A 21,275-nucleotide genomic window follows, 5' to 3' on the forward strand; every position below is an offset into this window, starting at 1 on the left:
ATGTCATGTTCCTGACCCTTTTTTTGTTCCCCTAGTAACTAGTACTCACTTGCCGCATAAAAGAATGCAATTCTAGTATAGCATGAAGTTAAAGTATTTTGAGTTTAACTAATTATATATAAGAATATTAATATTTATAGTATCGATGAGTATTATTGGATTTGTCATATATTTTCATACTATACTTATTTGGTGCCGTAAACTTTGATATTATTACCTATATAATTGGTCAAACGGTAGACATGTTAGCTAAGAATGCACCATTCCCCAAAAAAACTAAGAATGCACCTATAATTGTATTTTTTTTGACTGAGGTAATACGGCTAACTGATTGAATACTCTCTAGTCTAAAAAAGACCTAGTTTACATAAAAATTTGGAAGAAGAGTCACAGGGACTCGAAAGTTCCCAAGATCATGTCATCAAGGAATCAATTGCATGTAGATCGGAACCAGCTGATTCAGATGCAAAACTGGAATCCGCTTTCTTCAGATAGCGCCAGCGGATAACGACAAAGGCTATGATCAGCGCCAGGACGAGGCATGTTGGACTCTACAAAAAGGAAAAAAAGAGTCCAAGTTATCTTAAATTAGGAACATTTTCTCTAGGGTCAAAAATTGTGATGAGTCGTGCTTAGACAGGAGTCACGCGTAGGTCCCGGGTATAAATATCAAACCCCGGCTATTGTAAAACACACAATCAATCCAATATACAAGTCATTTACTTTTTCGGTTCCGGCCACCTCTTAGGAGTAGGAGTAGAGTAGATTACGGCGAGTTCTTCAGCAAGTATGGCTGCATCGATCCGGTCGACCTCCACTGCTTGTTGTAAGTACCATCATGGCTTATACCTCTGTTCGTACAGCTGCATCGATCCGGTCGATCTCCACTGCGACTCTAATATAAGTTAGTTATCGATTCTTACCTAGTTGAAGTATGGTTGCATCGATCTGGTCGACCCCATTGCATGAACTAGATCAAGGTCAAGTTATCGGCTCTAAGGGTGGCGTTCCTTCGAATAGATTCATTAAGTTACCGATATTGCTTATTGCTTCCGTTATTTATTTAATTACAGTAATATCACTTTCGCCCAATTAGGATTGATCTAGATCGGCCTTATATCCTTTTTAACCCATCGTTTGCTAATCTAAAACTGATCTAATATGTACTTTAAACGATGAGTTATGTTTTATAGACTTTTTTACATCAATCTTGATCATGCATAGCGTGCGGATTAAGACGTGTTTGATCTTGAATAGATCTATTAGTTAGCAAAAACTGTTCCATGGCCCGTTATTATGGCCTGTGTGATTCTACCTCACACCCCACTGTTAGCACCGTGGAGTAGGGATTGTTATTTGGATAGATCTGTTCTTAAGAGGGCATAACCTTAACTGTGCGCTATGCCTAAATAGGTTGTTTTAGCCGATATCGAGCACTTTCACGAACAGTTCGCATCACGAGATCATCGAAGTAGCGATAGGTTGAAAGATGTGTTAGCCCCATGATCTTATTATTGTATTACGGCTTGAATGATTCTGCCTCATGCCCCACTAATATTAGTAACAAGTTAGGGTCGTCGAGTCTATTGTTGTTTCTACGGCCTGCATGATTCTGCTCTATGCCCCACTAGTCATAGCGATAGATGAGATCTAATATATTCATTAGATTTATTTCTATTAAATGGTTGAGTGATGATGAATTGTTTCTTTTATAAAGGAGTTCGGTTACTTATAGTCATTGGCTTAGCATGAACTAATTACCAGTTGATATCTTTTTGCCAGTGACCAGTATTTGTTTAAACAACGACATTCATAATGATAACCGATTCTTCTTACACAACCTCATGAGCTTTAACCGATTTATTCTTATGAATATGCTTAGAATCGGCTATTTAGTCGATCTCCTTTTCATATCGGCTCTTAGAGCCACATATTCGGGACTGTCTGGCAACACCGGCATGTTCCACCCTTAATTACTGATAAGCTTTCTCTCCTTGTCAATTGCAGGATCAAATTGACTAGCACATCTCGGGAGGAGTGCGCAGGATCAACCACCCTTGCGCTGAAGCTAGGCGGATCTCTAGCTCCATCAAGTAGACCCTTCCGGCTTGCTACGTGTGTCCTCAGCGCAGGACAAAATTCTGTGTTGACACACATTTCTGGCACGCCCGGTGGGACCCTACAATCGTCATGGCGGTTCACAACAACAATGACATTCTTATGCTGCATTATGAAGATCTACCTGATGGGGATATGGGTATCATCAGCAAAGCTACAGAAGAGTTTTAGAACAAATGTTTATTATCCTACACCAAAACACGTGACAACACAATTGTTCAGAAATTTCCACTACCAAGAGTTCTACTACACGGACAGATAGATACAACTGAAGATGAAGACAGGCATTTCTTTAAGGAAGTTGTAGATAAATCTGTTCATAATGCCATATCAAGCCATAACGAAGTTTTCATGGACATATTCCACAACGCCATGAGAGAGGCGATTCATGGGTTTCCAGTTGGTCAAGGTGGGCCGGCTTATTACAACATTCCAGATTCATCGACCCAAGGGACTAATCAAGTCGGTACCAGCCATCAAGAAGCAGCACTAGCTGGTAGTGGTGATGTCTAGACAGTTCAGGGTTCATCTGAACAAACTCAAGGAAACTACTGCAAATCAGACACAGTACAATCCTAAACCATCAATACAACATATGCAACTGGCCGATGGGGCAAAGTCAGAACCAGGCGATCAATTTTAGCATATCAGGCCACATACCATTGTCGGCTCAAAAAATAGCACCATCAATTCAAAGGATCCAGTAGAGATATGGATCCTTATGTCTACAATTAGAGACTTCAAGTAGTGAGTCAGCAAAGGACCCAGTAGATCGAGATTCCACAAGGGTATCACTTTGGCACAGATTATAACACCCTTCATATGATGCCAAATCCAAGGATATCAAGACATACGGGATTTCAATCCATAGATAGGTCAGCAGGTGTGGAGGAAATCCAAATCTGCAAGCTGATGAATTATTGCTGAGGGTAACCGAGATGATAAAGAATTAGTTCAGTATGAAGCCAAAAGGGCTGACCTTTTCATACAAACGCCCATAACCAGAATGGTATGATTTGGTCGCTCTTCCCATAAATTACAGGCTCTTAGAGTTTGCTAAGTTCACTGGCCAAGACAGTACAAGCATGATAGAACATGTCAGTCGGTATCTTACACAGCCAGGCAAAGCATCAGTTGAGGATGCCTATCAAGTTCGTTTCTTCTCCTTGTCCTTATCAGGGTCAGCCTTCACTTGGTTTTCATCACTACCAGTCAATTCCATTGCTAATTGGGCTAGGCCTAGAGAAGAAATTTCATACATATTTTTACACTGGGACTGGAGAAAAGAAGATTACCTGATCTAACAACTATAAGACTAGAAGACTAATGAATCAGGCACTGAATTTCTTCAGAGGTTCCGAGAAACCAGGAACTTGTGCTTCTCCTTAAATTTGACTGATGATCAACTGGCTGCTTTAGCTGTTCAAGGAATGCTGTCAATATAGAAAGAAAAGCTGCTAGGACAAGAATTTGACAACTTGAGACAATTGGCTCAATGAGTGGCAACGCTTAATAGCCAATTCTAGAGTATGCGTAGAGATACCCGGTTCTAGAAGAGTACCACAGTAGCCGAAGCTTATGATCCATACTCAGTCGATGACTGGCTATGAAGATGAAGAAGAATAGGTTACTGTGGCTGAATGAAATTAGGGCAAGAAGACAATAATGGTGCCAAATCCTTAGGAAAAAAGGAGTCGAGGAGAGCTATAACTTTGATGTCACCAAATTAGATAAGCTATTCGATTTCTTGCTTGAAAATGAGCAGATTAAGTTGCCCGATGGTCATGTCATGTTGCCTCCTGATCAATTAAAGAATAAGAAGTTCTATAAATTCCATAATGCTACTTCTCATTCCACCAACGAATGCAGAACTTTCTGTCAGCATATACAAAGGGCTATTCAATAGGGGAGGCTCAAATTTGATATGCCTCAGGAAGTGAAAGTTGATGATAATCCTTTCCTAGGAGATCAAAACATGGTTGATGCTAGGGCTATTCAAAGGAAAAACTAAGGTCCTAACATCAACCAAATCAAAAGAAGCTGGAACAGTCGATCCCAAGATAGCAGATATCGGCTGACGAATACAGAGAGATTAGAAGACATCAGTGTCGAGCAAAAGAGTCGATATGAGCAGGGGGGAGACGTCAAAAGCAGAGATGACTAAAGCCGCATGTTACATCTCGGATTCTGTTGAATAAGTGGCAGCGGTAGAAGAAAAAGGATTATCAATATTGGTTAAAGGATCAAGCATACCAGCATCAACTGAAAGAAGAGAGGTACTGAAAGGAAACGAGCCGAATTACATTGGAATTGTCCTTTTCTTCAGACATTGCTGGAACAAAGGTTTAAAGTTGCCTACCAGACATGACTGTTCAGAATACAGCAATCAGTATTGGGAGTTTAGGCAATCTCAAATCAACCGTCGGTCTATCCGTACTCAAGATGAATATCATCATGATAACAAGGATCGGTACTTAAAAAATAAAAGTGTTCATAATCGACTGGGAAAAAGAGTTGTTGACCGGCACTGGGCTGATTATGAAGGGGAAAGTAATGAAAGAAAATATGTTTGACAGGAGGGCCAATGGTGTCCAGAAGGTTTAACAAGAAGCTAGAAGAGAAGGGTGCAACTGCCTAAGGAATAAAGAGATGGAACAGGCTCAAACATCTGATAAACCTCAAGTATGGCGTACCAAGCAAACAACCGATAGAAAGCAACCATCGGCTAATATCTAAATGGTTATTTTGTTGCCATCAGAATTCAGAGGTCCGTTAGATCAAGAAGTTTATTTAGATTTTGATGAATCGGAGTATGAGGAAATAGTTGCTAAGTTAACGGTTGTACAACAAGCAATATTTGACAAACCAGCCAAACATCGACACTTAAAAGCTTTATATATGAAAGGTCTTGTTGATGGGAAGCCGATGAATAAGATGTTGGTGGACGGAGGCACTTCCGTTAATCTTATGCCTTACACCGCTTTTTGTAAACTTGGCAAAAGACCAGAAGATCTAATGGAGACTGACATGATGCTAAGGATTTCAGAGGTAATACGTCTAAGACATGAGGGGCAATAAACATCAAACTAACAATCGGAAGCAAGACTCTGCTCACCACATTCTTCATCATCGATGAAAAAGGGTCAGTATAGTTTACTCCTCGATCATGATTAGATTCATGCGAACTGATGTATGCCTCAACCATGCCTCAGTGTTTGATTCAATGGCATGGAGGTGATGTCGAACTGGTTCACACTGATGAGTCCATGAGGATTGTAACAGCTAATTCAATCTTTTAGGAACTAGGAGACTTTGAATGTTTTTCTGGTAAGTCATAGGAAGGAGGCTTCATTAAGATTAGCAATGAAAGCCTAGCAGCCGATGCAAGTGATCGGCTCTGAGAGTTTGTTTTAGTAGAAAAATCATGGCTTCACATCGGCCATTGGATTAAAAAAAGAGAGCATTGAGTCCTAGAGATGAGTTTAGGCCGACATACGTGGATGCTGAGTCAAATTGTAAGTGCAATTCAGAGCTAATGGATTTCTTAAAGAAGTTCTGTTTTGCTTAATAGAATGCTTGACCTAGGGTTGATTAACCATTTAACCTTTGATATGAAAAGTTTCCGCGGAACATTATCCTAACATCTTGTCACATTTGATAGTCGATTCGTTCTCAGCTCTAATAGCCGGTACCAGGAAGGGTATCACCTCTAGTTCAAAAAATAAAAATCTTTAAAGACAATAAAAGCTGATACGATATGTATCAGTCTATAAAGCAAAAACAATCATACACAAGGGCATTGTACTGAGGCGCATTCATGAAAGAGAAGTCTTTATTCATTGGTTCCCCTAAGTACAATCTAGTCGAAGACTTTGTTCACCACATCCTGAGCGGAATGTGATGTTCACGATGGCCTCCGCCTCTACAGGTGAAATCTTCTATCAAATCTTCATGTCCCTTAGGGCCATCGCCAATCGGGAAGCCAACCTTCATGGTGTTGAGATCATGCCCGATTTGGACCTGCACCGCAGTTAGTGCCACCGACACGTCATGACGAACGCCGTGAAGGGCAATTTCCTAGACGCGGGCCAAGATGTCTTGGAGACGAGCGTCAATGAGGGAACCCCTAGCATTGACGGTGTCCGTGGCCTCATTTGCCGCCAATTAGAGAGACTCCAATTGCACCGTTTGACCCAACGATTACAGAAGAATATCACAACAAAGGCAATGGAAACTAGAATAGAAATGTTCATGGAACTCATCTTACCTGCTATCCGCGGTGTTAGACTCAGCCAACCATGCTCGAACGGCACTGGCCTCCTCCTCAGCCGCATTAAGGGCCACTTGGAAGACCCCTAGACGAATCTCAAGCTAGCCGTTGTTCCGAATAGCCTCAGAATAGCGGTCCTCGGTCACCCTCCATTCTCAGAAGAAGCGACGGGCATCATCGCCGTCATATGAGTTGGAAGAACCCAACTGATGAAGCCGGCGCGGAGGATGCAACATCAGCGGGTTTGTCGGTCCTAGGAAAAGGATGAAGGTTGTCATTCACAACGGGCCTATAGGCAAGTCAGAACATGTCATCATCATGAACAGAGATTGCCAATCTCACCTCATGCGTTAGAGATGCTGGTTCATCGGCATGTCTTCTGCTAGGATCTCCTCCGCCGCGCGCTTACCTCGGTTATCTTTGTCGGCGATGAGAGATGATTGGATCTATGGAAGAAAGGAAGAAAATTGCTATAGAGTTTTGGCAGGTGGAAGAGAGCGAAAGAACAGTTGCGAATGGAGATGTGTTTGAGGCCAAAGCCCTCGGCTGGTATTTGAAGGCATAAAGTGAAGAGGCGGATGCCTCGAGACACGTAAAAGGCAACTGCAATTAATAGAAGACGAAACACCACTTCACCAATACCGAAGAGAATACAGCGCTAGATGACTAACGATGGAAGATCAAAGGGCTCTCTCAATAAAGGTCGTGTTTTCAGACCTAGATAGAATTAAAACCGAGAGTCTAGAATCGGCTACTTTAAAAATCGGTTCTTCAGCCAGAACAAAGGACATGATCTTCAAAAATGAAGAAGGGAGGTGAGACTTTTGAGAAGGTTAGGGATGAATTACCCTTGATGACTTAAGGGCAAAAGGACTGGTAGAGTCGCCTTATGAACCCGTGTATAGCCATAATACAGTTCCTCCTTGGAAAGTTCAAACCGGATCGAGGTGCGTTATGCCAAAGTCTACAAGAATTTTATGATGAATAACTTAAAGGATTTGTGTTGCCTTCGGCTACATGCTCTTGAAAAGCATTGAAGCCCATAAACCGAGAATTGCAATGTTATGATTAAAAGGTCAAGACTGAGCAATTCTCTGAGAAAGATTTGGTTTGGAGAGTAAAATTGCCGATCAGGTCAAAGGACAACAAATCTAGCAAAGTGGTCAACTAATTAGGGAAGGACCTTATCGGATCAAGCGTTGTGCGCCAGGTAATATTTATATTTTGGAAACACTGAAAGGGGAAGAAGGATTCGGTAGAGGAATCAAATGGGGAATAATTAAAGGAATATTACCCTAACATTTGGATTAATACTTGACAACCAATTTGCTCGGTTGATAGCTCTAATAGCCGATACCAGAAGGGATATCGCTTCTGGTGCGAAAATAAACCCAGAAGGATAAAAGCCGGTACAATGTGTATCGCCCGCAAGAGCAAAGCAAATATGGACAAAGTGATGCATATAGTATGAAGTACGAAACAAAAGAAAAAAATCACTCAAGATAGAGGAATTGTTTGCTAATATCACCTATTACAAACTACGGGCCATAAAACACTTTGACTATTATATCATCGGCCTGGGAGATAAAGGCTACAGAGTTAGTAGCACTGAAGAAATCTTCAATCAGGCGTTCATGATCCCCAGGGTGCGCCGCTACTAGAAAACCTATGGGGGAGAAACCAAGGTTCATGACCAGAATGAGCTTGCGTAGAAGCCAGTGCCATGGCGTCACCATGGCGAACGCCATACAAAGTGATCTCCCTAACGCGATTCGGGATATCATGCAGGTGAACCAACGAGGGCGACGCCTCTGGCAGTTGACGAATTCCGTCGCGTGCTCCGCGGCCAATCGGAGGCTCTCCAATTGGGCAGGCAAATCTAAGAAGATTCAAAGGGAATGTGATCAGAATCTTGAGGATGAAAGTGAAAGGGAGCAAAGGTCATGACAGATATCTCACCCTGTGATTCGGGCCTCGGTCTTAGCCAACCTATCCTCCACTGAATCGGCCTCGGTAGGTGATCAACATCGAACCATGGCCAGAGCTAATTCTACGAGGGAGTGACATTCAGCGAGACTCTGTCCATGCCTGATCAATAGAGGCAAGCAGATCATCATTGTCAGTCCGCCTCCTTTGATAACAAGGGAGCTAGCGACAAGCTGTTAACAAAGAGGACCCTAAAGGACGAATGGAGTCGGTCCTATTCCCTGAGGCAGAAGGGGCACCACGAGTTGTACCTCCTGACGATGAAGGCGCTAACGCGATGATGCAGGTCCGTTGAGGGCCTCCTCAGCAAACTTCTTGCTATTCTTCATGATCTCAAGCCTACGAAGAAGTAGGAAATATACTAAGGACACAGAAGGTTTGAAGTGAAGCGAGTTGTTTTTCGATCCCTAGCCTTGGCCTGTATATATAGCCCGGGAAGGCAGAGAGATAGATTTCACCAGCGGTGTGGAAATTAAAATCAGATACGGAAAAGGATCGACGCTCCAAGAATTTAGGGAACAGATAATGAAGAAATAACAGATTCAGACTTATTGCTCTCCCAAGTTACAGAATACCATGGGATAGATGCAAAAGATTTACATTGACCAGCAATCAACCCACCAAGGCCTCTTTGGATTGAAGGAAGTTTCGAATCCCCACAGGGCCAAAAACCATCATAAACCAAGTCACATCGTTCCGTTAATAAAATTACGACAAGAAAGGAAAAGGCCGCCTGTCTAACAAATACCCTAGCTGATTTCTCGGAGCCGCTGGAAAGAAGCTTGTGGCTTTCCTGATGGGCATTTGATTAAGCAAACAAGGGGAAAGTGTCCACGCATTTTAGTCCCTTGTAAACACTAGAACAGCTCTGCGAGCATGGAGAGAAGACTCAGGCGATATCACAAGGATTCTTCTAGCCGTAGTAGCTGATTCTCTTGCTCGACAAGGTGCTAAGATGGGAGACACAATCACCCTATACATAAGAATTCTTCTAGCCGCTCAAGATCTTCATAGCAAAAGGATAGACCATGGAGGGTCCAGTAGAGTTGGGAGCATTCGAGGAGACAGGTAGAAGAGAAACATGGCTGAATTATTGAGTTGCTCTCGCCAGGGTCAGATAGACATTTTATAGCCGACCTGGAAGGATGAATTCAAGTGCCCGTGAAGTAATGATGCTCTCGTAAAAGTTTTTAAAGCATGGGCTCATGAGCTGGCATAGGTGGCGACAAACAGTAGACCCTAGATCAAGATTCTTTATCCGAGACTGCAGGACCTATCGGGGGCACTAGACGTGATAATTTTAAAATAAAATTACTTTTATCCCAAAATTAGAGGGCATGCGTTTACAACAAAATTTAGAAGAAGAGTCATAGGGACTCGAAGGTTCCCAAAATCATGTCATCAAGGAATCAATTGCAGTGTAGATCGGAACCAGCTGATTCAGATGCAAAACTAGGAATCGACTTTCTTCAGATAGCGCCAGCGGATAATGACAAAGGCTATGATCGGCGCTAGGACGAGGCATGTTGGACTCTACAAAAAGGAGAAAAAGAGTCCAAGTTATCTTAAATTAGGAATATTTTCTCTAGAGTCAAAAATTGTGATGAGTCATGCTTAGACAAGAGTCATGCGTAGGTCCCCGGGTATAAATATCAAACCCTGGCTATTGTAAAACACACAATCAATCCTAATATACAAGTCATTTACTTTTTTGGCTTCGGCCACCCCTTAGGAGTAGGAGTAGAGTAGATCTCGACGAGTTCCTCAGCAAGTACGGCTACATCGATCTGGTCGACCTCCACTGCTTGTTGTAAGTACCATCATGACTTATACCTCTGTTCGTACGGCTGCATCGATTCGGTCGACCTCCACTGTGACTCTGGTATAAGTTAGTTATCGATTCCTGCCTAGCTCAAGTATGGCTGCATCGACCTAGTCGACCCCCATTGCATGAACTAGATCAAGGTCAAGTTATCGGCTCTATCTAAGGGTGACGTTTCTTCGGATAGATTCATTAAATTACCGATATTGCTTATTGCTTACATTATTTATTTAATTACAACAATATCACTTCGTCCGATTGGGATTAATCTAGATCGGCCTTATATCCTTTTTTAACCCATCGTTTGCTAATCTAAAATCGATCTAATCTATACTTTAAACGATGAGTTATGTTTTATCGGCTTTTTTACATCAATCTTGATTGTGTATAGCATGCGGTTAAGGCGTGTTTGATCTTGAGTAGATCTATTGGTTAGCGAAAACTGTTCCATGACCCGTTATCATGGCCTGTGTGATTCTGCCTCACACCCCGCTGTTAGCACCGTGGAGTAGGGATTGTTATTTGATAGATCTGTTCTTAAGAGGGCATGATATTAACTGTGCGCTATGCCTGAATCGGCTGTTTTAGCCGATATCGAGCGCTTTCATGAACAGTTCGCATCACGAGATCGTTAAAGTAGCGATAGGTTGAAAGATGTGTTAGCCCCATGATCTTATTATTGTATTATGGCTTGAATGATTCTGCCTCATGCCCCACTGATATTAGTAACAAGTTAGGGTCGTCGAGTCTATTATTGTTTCTACGGCCTGTATGATTCTGTCTTCATGCCCTACTGGTCATAGCGATAGATGAGATCTAATATGTTCATTAGATTTATTTCTATTAAATGGTTGAGTGATGATGAATTGTTTCTTTTATAAAGAGTTCGGTTACTTGTAGTCATTGGCTTAGCATGAACTAATTACCGTTGATATCTTTTTGTTAGTGACCAGTATTTGTTTAAACAACGACATTCATAATGATAACCGATTCTTCTTACACAACCTCATGAGCTTTAACCGATTTATTCTTATGAATATGCTGGAATCGGCTATTTAGTCGATCTCTTTTCATATCGCCTCTCAGAGCCGCATATTCGGGACTGTCTGGCAATATCGATATGTTCCGCCCTTAATTACTGATAAGCTTTCTCTTCCTTATCAATTACAGGGTCAAATTGACTGTCACGTCTCGGGAGGAGTGCGCAGGATCGACCACCCTTGCGCTGAAGCTAGGCGGATCTACAGCTCCATCGAACGGACCCTTCCGGCTTGCTACGTGTGTCCTCGACACGAGATAAAATTCTGTGTTGACACACCCTTATGTTTTAGGATTTTTAGAATTAATTAGATTTTTAATGAAAATTATCCATGTACCCCATCTATTTAGGGGTTGTTCGGTTTCTCGAAATGCACCCGGAATAATTCCAGCTCCTCAAGATTAGTATAAATTATTGAATTCATTCCGGCTAGAAATTTTTCATGGGCCCTATTCGTGATGAAGCGAACAAGCCCTTAAATAGATAGGGTACATGGATAGTTTCCACACGGATTGAGGAATAAACAACTAATTAAAAGTAATGCATGGAGATATTCATGCATATCCGAGAGCTAAAACATCAAGTTTTTTTAGGACAAATTCTAAATCCTAAATCATCAAGTTTTACGGGACTAGAGATTCAGTCTATGCATGACCCCATTATTCCCTTCGTGAGTTCAGAATTCTATTTTTGTGGTAACAAATTCGTGTAATCACACACACATACGTACACAAAAGTAGTCATACTTTTTAGAAACAAAAGCAGCCAAAAGCTGTGTTCATCATGGGTATCGCTGAATACGCACAAACTTTCTTTGGAAGCAGAAAAGGCGAGCAATCATGCATGGTAACTAGGGATGAAAATAGGTATGGATATTTTCCGACCGTATTCGAAACCGAATCCGTTTAGATGGGTTAGAGATCTGTCCGTATCCGAGTCCGCATATTCAACATCCGATACCGTATCCGTATCCGAATACTCAAATCACATATTTATGATGTCGATATCCAATCGTATCATATCCGATATAGTTGACACTATCCGTATTCGAATCCGGACAGAAATATGAAAACAAATGTAATATCGGTGATATCCAGTCCGTACCCGATCCGTTTTTCATCCCTAGCTGGACCGTATGCGGGTAGTACTATAACTGTGATGAACGAAGTAGTCCCACCGCAGCAGGGCGGTAAATCTGAAGCAGCTGTGTGGTATCATTTGCAGCGTAGCGTGAATTGCCGGCGGCCGGCCGACCGGAGGGCAAACGCTAGGTCAGCGGAGCACAGAGAGCGAGGAAGCTATAGGGTCGAGGTCGTCGAGGCATGGCGGGAAGGTGGAGGCACGACGACAACCCGTTCGAGGAGGGCGACGGAGACGTCGTCAACCCCTTCTCGGTACGTAACTCACGCTCAAGCAACGTGGATCCACTCGATCGATCGTCCTCCCCTACCCCTGGGTTTCTCTCTAATTTTAACTAGCTCGTCTGTCTGCCTGTCTCTCGTGATCAGCAGGCGATCATTGCTGCTTTATTTCCTTCCTGCAGTATAAGGCGTTGGTTTAGAGTCCCCAAGTTTGAAGATTATCGTCCCCTATATCGCTCAAAATGCAATTAATTACATGTAAATCTAGAATTGGATAAATCGAGCTTTGATGGGTGGGTTTAGTTTGGAAGAGTTTAACGTTGATTTCGCTAGTTTACAAAGACATAGAACAAGAAAGCTAGAGTACAACGTTTTGGTACTTGAAACTCTTGTGCTTTCGTATTTCCATGTTTGATCGGATTGTTTTATATCTATTACTAATATCAAAGAGGCAAAATTTATCTCCTATTTTTTTTCGGTCCGGCCCTCCTCTAACTAACTTTGTGAATGTGCAATTCTGGTGGTCTCGTGACGGCCTCATGTTTTTTTATATAGCATAATATGCATGGCTTGGACATAGATTAGGAATCCTAAGCTAGCTAAATAGGAATCCTAATCTAAATAGAAAAATAATAAAAATAGAAATTAGGCAAATCTTATCTTACTCTAATCTTACCTCTTATACCACGAGAAGTTTGTTGGTTTCGTTTCTATTTTATTTTCCTTTTGTCCTCCGCCCAGTTTTTATTTATTTTTCACGAGAGCAGGGAAGAGTTACAGCTGTTTTCGTTCCCTCTTGATCTCTTTCAACAGATTCCGTTTCTCTTAAACACGTGCATGACGAGGATGTGCAACTGATTTCGTTGCGAGCTATGTGATTCGGATGCTAGACGAAGGTTTAGTGTTGTAGTGAGGTTTTTTATTTCGGTCAATTTTTATTTTTTTCCTGTGCGTGTTTTTCGTTTCCCAATCCGTATTTCATCCGTCAGTCCATCTGTGCCAATTTTGCCATTCCAGTATCCCACCGCTCTTTTCTTTTCCGTCTCTCTTTTTTTTTCCTTTTTCTTATCAACTTAAAAACCAAATGTACAAATAATAAATGAAATATTGTAGGTCTTTCAACCCTTGATCTTTCACTAATCACTAAGAGACAAACATTTTTACCACTAAGTATGTAGTTCTGATTATGAATGAAATTTATTCTTATTAGAACCTAGATTAGCTGAATGGTTCAGCTAATCAAAACATGAACTGAATTAAACAATTTGTTATCCAATTAATATAAACAAAATATGTATGCGTCCAAGCTACATATTATTGCAAATATTAACTAATACCATGGATGTCATGATTATCAATAAAATAAATTATAGCTTTCAAATTTTATAAAAAAGAGTAACGCATAAATAGATATGTAACATTCTATCGTTGTTTTTTATGACCATTTGATGTTTTTTTCACCCGTGGCAACGCACGGGCATATTTGCTAGTACTAATATAAACCTTGAAAGTGAAACGATGGCAGATTATTGCAAAGTCCTCTTTTTTTCAGTTGTGGAAACTCTGGGAACTATTTGGCTCAAGTTTGCCTAGCATTCTTCTAAACTTGCCAAAACTTGGTGAGAAAAATGCAACGGTGCCAACCACAACTGAGGTTGTCCAAAGAAATCTTGCCGCAACTTATTGTGTCAGTAACATATGGAATTAGAAAAAAGGGCAGGTCATGACTAACTTGAGTTTATATACACCTATGCAGTAGAGTTGTTTATGCATGCAAACCTCAGGTGTAAGTGAGTGTTTACTATATATATAGATTATTGTAATTTTATGGGTTTGATTGGAAAGATCAAGTTGACACCTACTCTCTCTCAAATCCAAATTATATATCGCTTTATTCTAATTTAAACTTTATCTAACTTTATCAAGTTTTTAGTCAAATAGATACACACTATCAAGACACATTCCATAGAAAAATATATTAACATTTACATCTTTATCTAACTTTAATCAAGTTTTTGGTTGCTTAAGCTTTATAGGTCTTTGTTGCTGTGTTGTCTTTGTTCATTCTGAGTCTTCTCTTTTTCTAATATAATCGACAACTCTCTGACTGATTTATTTTTTTAAAAAAATAGGAAATTCAATAAAACTAACTTCATGGTGTAAATATTGCGCATTACTACATTTTTTATAAACTTACTTATATTTGGAGAAATTTGACTTGGAATAAACTTAAGTGACCTATAATTTAGAATGGATGGAGTACTAGAATTTTCATCTAAATATATAGGTCCAAATGTTGGTTAATTTATATTCAAAGAAAGACAACATTTCTAATTGTGTGCCAGTTAAAACTAAAATATGAATTGTTTTTGCCTCGCCCGTGGATATGGTCTTTAGTTTTTTATAAGGTCATATTGCTCTTTGTATTTAGTTATTACGAGTTTGTGTTTATTTTTGCTTTTTAATAAAATAATAACTAGTCCTCAACCGGATGCCTTTGTCTAAAAAACCCATTCCATATTTTATGAGAAAAAGGATAATATAATTTATTATCTTTGTTTCTATAATAATCCATATGATTCTGTTTTCAGAGAAGGCAATATCATTTCCATTTCAATTTTTGTAGAGGAAATATAATTTCTTTTAGATAGACGACAGGGAGCATGGGCTCATTACATTTTAGGCCCAAGCGAACAAACGGGCTTGAGTTCTACTAGGCTCGAGTCAAGCCGGTCGCCGGCCCAGCAGCCTGCTCGTCTCGCATCCCCGTCCGGCGGGCGGCGGATGCTCCGGTCTCCGGCGCACCGCGTGCACGGCGGCGACACCCAAACTGCGGTGCATAGTCACTGGGTAGTTATTAGCCCACCCATCTCAGACGCTGGCTTCGGGGTTCTCTCTCCGCACGATGGTGCGAGCGGCGCGCGCTCTTGAGGGTGGTCGGCTATGTCTACGGCGCGCGCCGCCGCAACAGCGCACAGCGGTGGCCTCTCGCCGCGCCGGAGGTACTTCGTTTGCGGGATTCGGTATTGATTAGAAGAACCTCGTCACGTATGATGTATCCACTATGCTTTCTCCACTTCCAGGTCGGGTTGGGTCTTTTGGCTTGGCTGTAATATACCTGAACATTGCACGGAGTAACAAAATGCCCATTAACAAATTGCGCGATTATCTTAGCTGTTACCTGTTATGTTCTTCCTGCTCTTCACATGATTGGGCGTTTCTTCCGGAGATTGCCTGATTTCTCACGATCCTCTACATCTTTGAACCCAGCTTAGTTTCCGCTTAACTCACTTATCTACTATTGTATAAGAAATAAAATTTCTTAAACTTGGTCTGATGTTGCTTTGGATACTAGGGAATCTATATACAGTGTACCCATATGTTTTCCATGCTGTGGTTTGTTCTATCGTATGATTCTTTAGCCCATTTATTTCGTTGATGTATCAACTTATTACAGACTTGCAATACAAAACGTATCATAGCAATCAATGAAACACGGGACAGACTGACACCATAAAACTGTACTTCTACAAATCTTACTCATCTGTGTTATGCCTTGGCAAAACAGAAGACGAAAATATGTTGTGAATAGCACATAGGCTTGCGGATTGCGGACACACTTGCCAAGCTCTGAATCAAAATTTAAAAATTTATTATGGAACCAAAATTATTTATGTGTGTTTCATTATCTTTGCTTTGGCTCATCATTACTGTCTAAGGATCATATCTTTTTGCTCATGTAGCATCCACACCCAACTCCGCTCCCTCCTGAACCAGCTGGTTTCTACAATGATATTGGTGCATCTGTAGATATCCCACTTGATAACAAAAAGGTAGTTTGACTGCTTGAATTGCTTGGTTACCTATCATTTACTATTATTTTAGCCTTTTTCATTGATTTGGTACTATCTTTCAATCATTATGCAAAGCATCAAAATTACACATGTATGTCCACCTGATGTTCGGTTCCCATCATTCCATGTTTCCACTGTAAGCTAACAAATAAGTTTGCTATCTTTCTTTTGATTGGACCCATGGTTGGTTCTTATATGTGTCCTACGAAGTCACTGCTATGTCGTGGTATTGCAGAAAAGAAAAACTACCATGCAAGTGTCTGTACTCTGTAGGAATGTGATAGAAAACTTCATAATATTCTAAATAATTCTATTTGGGAAGCAGTTGTAAAACAGACAACTATTTGGAAGGCTGATAAAAAGGCTAGGAGTTAGGTTCAGGCTAAAGAGGAGGGATTAGAGACTAGTTTTCCTTTTCCCTTAGCAGTTTTTCTCTATGTTTCTTTCTTTCAATATCGGTATATCAGATCCTTTTGTGAGTTTGTCTACACAATCCAGGACCTCAAGAAAAAGGAGAGGGAACTTATGGCTAAAGAGGCTGAGCTAAACAGGAGGGAACAGGTATATAGTTAAGACGAGTATATGATCTGCCATTTACTGTTATTGTTTTATAAAGTATGCAACTAACTTTACACAGTTTTGAACTTTAGCATTTATTGTATTGTGTAACTTTTTGTTCCTTTCTCTAGGAAATAAAAAGAAGGGAAGAAGCTCTTGCAAGAGGTAACCTTAATTTTATTTTTTGCGTGTACCATTTTTCTTCGGAAATGACCCATGATTTATATTATCATCCCTCTTTTACATGCAGCTGGAGTTTTAATAGAACCCAAAAACTGGCCACCTTTCTTCCCCATTATTCATGTTGACATTTCAAATGATATACCCATGCACTTGCAGCGAGTACAGTATGTCTCTTTTGCATCACTCCTAGGTATGAAGCTAGGAAATGCGCTGATTAATTAAAAACTGCCCTTTTTAAGGATTACTGGCTTTCAAAAGTATTGTAACTAATACTTTTTGCAAAATTCTCATGCAGGATTGGTCATATGCCTCTTCTGGAACATTTTATGTGCAACTGCTGCTTGTATTACAGAGCATGGTATGTTCATAAAAAATTATTTTTTTATTTTATGTGCTCCTAATAATCATAATATTTAAATTTGTTATTTCTGTTATTTAGTTAGTATGAATGTTCTTCCATGCAGATCCTAGGATCTGGTTTCTGGCAGTCATATACTTCATTACTGGATGCCCAGGTGCCTATTTTTTATGGTACCGACCTCTTTATCGTGCCATGAGGTACTATATTCCAACTGAGCTTCCAAAACTATTGTACAAAGTTTCTGTATGAAGTACAGCATTTAAACCATATGATTCACCTGATATTATAATGCTTTCACCAGGAAGGATAGTGCGTTCAGCTATGGATGGTTCTTCCTATTCTACTTTGTAAGGTTTCTGTTATAAAACAAGATTCCTTGTATGGTCTCCTTGTTGTTCCATGGAGTAGAAAATCTGCTCATAACTTGGTATTGTCTCTGCAGTTTCACATTGCCTTCTGCATATACGCTGCTGTTTCTCCGCCATTCTTTTATGTGGGAAGATCATTGGCGTAAGTCTTTTGATAGCATAAGCTCTTTTCACATAGACACTCAATTTTACATGTTTCTTATTTTACAACTACATGTGTCTATGAAGTAATTGTTGTAAAATTGGGGCTTTTCTTAGAATATGTTGAATATAAGTAAAGGTTGCTTTGTTGTATCCAGTTTTATAACTCAGTGTGATAAGCTTGCTAATTTATTAGCTTTCTCGTGTGCATTATCTTGCTATTTGAACTATAATTTGCTTCATTTGTCTTATCTTATTATTTGCAGCGGAATTTTTCAATCGATCAGCGAGATAGGCGAGAATGCTGGTGTTGGGGTGAGTTGATACTATGTCAATATATGTACCATGGAAATACGAGGAATTAGAAATGATCAGTTGTCTTACCTTCTATCAAATCTAGACATAAATCAGAATCAAATCGTTACCACTCCAGTTAATCTAGACATAAATCAGAAACAAATCGTTGCCACTCCAGTTCCCTCTGTCAATAGTTCTATGCTTAGCTAGTGTAACAAAATATCAAGCTTGCTTTACCACTGTTGTCCATCCCATAAAATGGCTTGAGCAGAACTAGTTACCTACTCCTTCAAGTTACTGCTGGAACCTGAACCATTGGCATGATTTTGTGAATGCTTTTCATGTGACTTGTTCTTCAGACTGGGGCTATAGGTGCAGGGAGCGATTAGGCAATAACTTTTGCGGCAACCATTTCCATCGAGTCTTAAATACCACTGATACCTTTCGTTGCTCACAAGTACTTTTGCTTTCAGATAATGTACTTCATGGGCTTCGCGATGTTTGTGCTGGAGGCACTGCTGAGCATCTGGGTTTTCCAGGTAGGGATATACAGCATACATGTATACTCCTACTTGAAAACATTCCTCCGACAAGTGAAATTGATGTGTTCTGTTCTGCAAATGTTTGTTTTTGTGGTTTGCAGAAAGTGTACTGGTTCTTCCGCGGGAAAGGTAGTGAGGCGCAGATGAGGCCTGACGCCAGGTCTCGTGCGCCACCGTTCTGATGCCTTCTCCCCTGTAGTTCCGAACGAGGGAGAGAAGAGGAATGAACATATATGTGAATTAAGTTTGGTGTGACCGAGTGAACGCTGATTTTCAGTTGTTGGAGGAAGCAAGTTTCGGGGTGCACGCGCTACTTGTCAATTGCAGCAGCGCCAGGCGCGCAGCTGTAGCTGCCGTTTTTGCCTTGTGGGGTTCCTTTCTTATCTGAAACGAAACTGAAATCCCCCGAAAGGAGAAACAGAGAAAATGGAAAGACAGCCCTGCATGTGGCCCCCGGATGCTGGACTTTTGCCCTTTCGGCAAAGCACGATAGCATACTGCTTGCTTGTGCTCATTTTTATATATTCTTTTGTGATTATATGAACTCACATAGCATTTTTCTCTGTCATCTGGCGAGTTTTACTTTTACACATTGCAAATGTGTCATGTCTCATGTGTGAGCCGAAAGGTTCAGGGGTGTCGGTGTTCGGATCCGGTGGGGGTGTCAGTATAGGGTGTTTGGATACTAATAAAAAAATAAATTATAGAATCCGTCAATATTCCTACGAATTTATTAAGCTTAATTAATCCATCATTAGTATATGTACTGTAGCACTATGTTGTCAAATTATGAATTAATTAGGCTTAAAAGATCCGTCTCGCAAATTAGTCGTAAGCTATGTAATTAGTTTATATTTAATACTCCATATATGTGTTAAATATCTGATGAGATAGCGACTAAAGTTTAGGAGGAGAATCAAACTACCGACTAAAGTTTAACACCGCCTACTCCGTACAGTCGGGACACCGCCTACTCCTGTACGTCGAGACGGTTACACCGAAGGCCTGCGGGAGGGATTTTTTTTTAATTTTAACATTTTTTCGAACTTAATTTTAAATCTAACACTCGTTTTTTTTAACTAACACTTTTGGCCGCGTCCTATTGCTCTGGCGCGGCCAAATGCCTGTGCCGCGCCATGCATGGTGGCGTGGACAGAGGGCTGACGTGGCGGCGACCAGAAGCGCTGGCCGCTGACATGGCAGGGCTCTGTCGCGCCACCGATCTTAGCGCACGGCAGTGTCCGCGTCCCTGATCCATGGCGTGGCAGAGCCGGGTATAACCTCCTCCGCGGCCTAGGCGTCGCTCCCTGCTCCCACCCGTCGCCAAGCACGTCGGCCGCCGCGCCACGAACGGCGGTAGCCCGGCCCTCCATTGCCGCCTCCCTCCCTTCCCTTCCATTCCCCGGCCGCCTCCCTCCCTCCTCGTCCTAGTTTAAGGTAACAACGCATATTTTATTTTCGTTTGAATGGTGGATAGGATATTATGAATGGGAGTTAAGGTTAGTAGGAAAATTATGTTTGGGAACTATGGTGAATATATTAGTATGATTTTATCAATGTTAAGGTTAATTATTTAGTTAGAAGTATGTTTGCCATGTATATTTCTGTTGCTATAATTGTTGTTTATAATATTTTAGTTGCATTGCAAATGATTACATTTTACATTAATTTGCGTTGTTTTGATTGGTGTTTAATTTGAACCGTTTTATTAGATGGAAGACATGTTTCGGGAACAGTTATGGCGAAAACGGGGTCGTCCTAGAGAAATGTACCCCCGACGAGTCTAGCAAAGATGCTCCCCGTCCCTCCTAAACTCCCTGTCCCTAATTGTGACTGTGGTCGTCCTGGCCGACGTGTTTCAATCGAGACATCCGGACACAGCGGCTCGTTGCTTCTACACGTGCAGTCGTTTTAACTTCGCTTGATGGCAGGCCGATAGCGGCGCTGATGGCAGGCCTTGGATAGGCAGGACGGAGGATACGTGCCCATAATTGAAGCATGTTCTACACTTTACCAAATTGGTGTAATCCTTCCTGGAGTGGCCTGGGCCCAAACACTTGGAGCACTTCTTGACTTCCACTAAAGGGTCTTGAGCCAGGCTCTGATGAGTTTGCACATTGGATGGCCTAGTCCCAAGATTTGAATTGGACAGAGAAGAAGGATTAGGCGCTAACTTCGCTTGAATTACAGCTGGTTTTAAAGCCGGAGTTTTTGCAGATCCAATGAAGAACTCGCTCGGGAGGTGGCTCAAAATTGGATTTTGGAATGTCGCTAATGCCTGATCCAAATGGAGATCGAGATCGATTGAAAGATAAGCGAGTAGTCTCAGCAATTTTTTTATATTCATTTGGATATTTGAGCCGAAGGAAAACTGG

At 41.1% G+C, this 21,275-nt stretch overlaps 1 protein-coding gene across 2 annotated transcripts; it reads left to right on the top strand.

Moving 5' to 3' along the window:
* Positions 1 to 12,419: 12,419 nt before the first annotated feature.
* Positions 12,420 to 19,337, top strand: LOC136457499 (secretory carrier-associated membrane protein 4-like). 2 transcript variants are annotated; one of them, XM_066457532.1, is made up of 12 exons: positions 12,420 to 12,629; positions 16,340 to 16,429; positions 16,949 to 17,011; positions 17,140 to 17,173; positions 17,259 to 17,381; positions 17,487 to 17,549; positions 17,656 to 17,749; positions 17,854 to 17,899; positions 17,995 to 18,062; positions 18,328 to 18,376; positions 18,832 to 18,897; positions 19,002 to 19,337. In XM_066457532.1, exons 1-12 carry the CDS (start codon positions 12,558 to 12,560, stop codon positions 19,080 to 19,082), a joined length of 849 nt encoding a protein of 282 aa, XP_066313629.1. In that variant the 5' UTR covers positions 12,420 to 12,557; the 3' UTR covers positions 19,083 to 19,337. The 2 variants fall into 2 exon arrangements, with proteins under 2 accessions (XP_066313629.1, XP_066313630.1); XM_066457533.1 differs by lacking the exon at positions 16,340 to 16,429.
* The last annotated feature ends 1,938 nt before the right edge of the window (positions 19,338 to 21,275 follow it).

This window comes from Miscanthus floridulus, chromosome 6 (assembly GCF_019320115.1).
Source record: "Miscanthus floridulus cultivar M001 chromosome 6, ASM1932011v1, whole genome shotgun sequence".
Classification (NCBI taxonomy): domain Eukaryota; kingdom Viridiplantae; phylum Streptophyta; class Magnoliopsida; order Poales; family Poaceae; genus Miscanthus; species Miscanthus floridulus.

Excerpts from the sequence above, each read along its gene's own strand:
- LOC136457499 (XM_066457532.1), top strand. The coding sequence starts at position 12,558 with ATGGCGGGAAGGTGGAGGCACGACGACAACCCGTTCGAGGAGGGCGAC. Across the intron at positions 17,012-17,139 it reads AGCTAAACAGGAGGGAACAG|GAAATAAAAAGAAGGGAAGA; the intron begins GTATATAGTTAA and ends TCCTTTCTCTAG. Across the intron at positions 17,550-17,655 it reads TGCTTGTATTACAGAGCATG|ATCCTAGGATCTGGTTTCTG; the intron begins GTATGTTCATAA and ends TCTTCCATGCAG.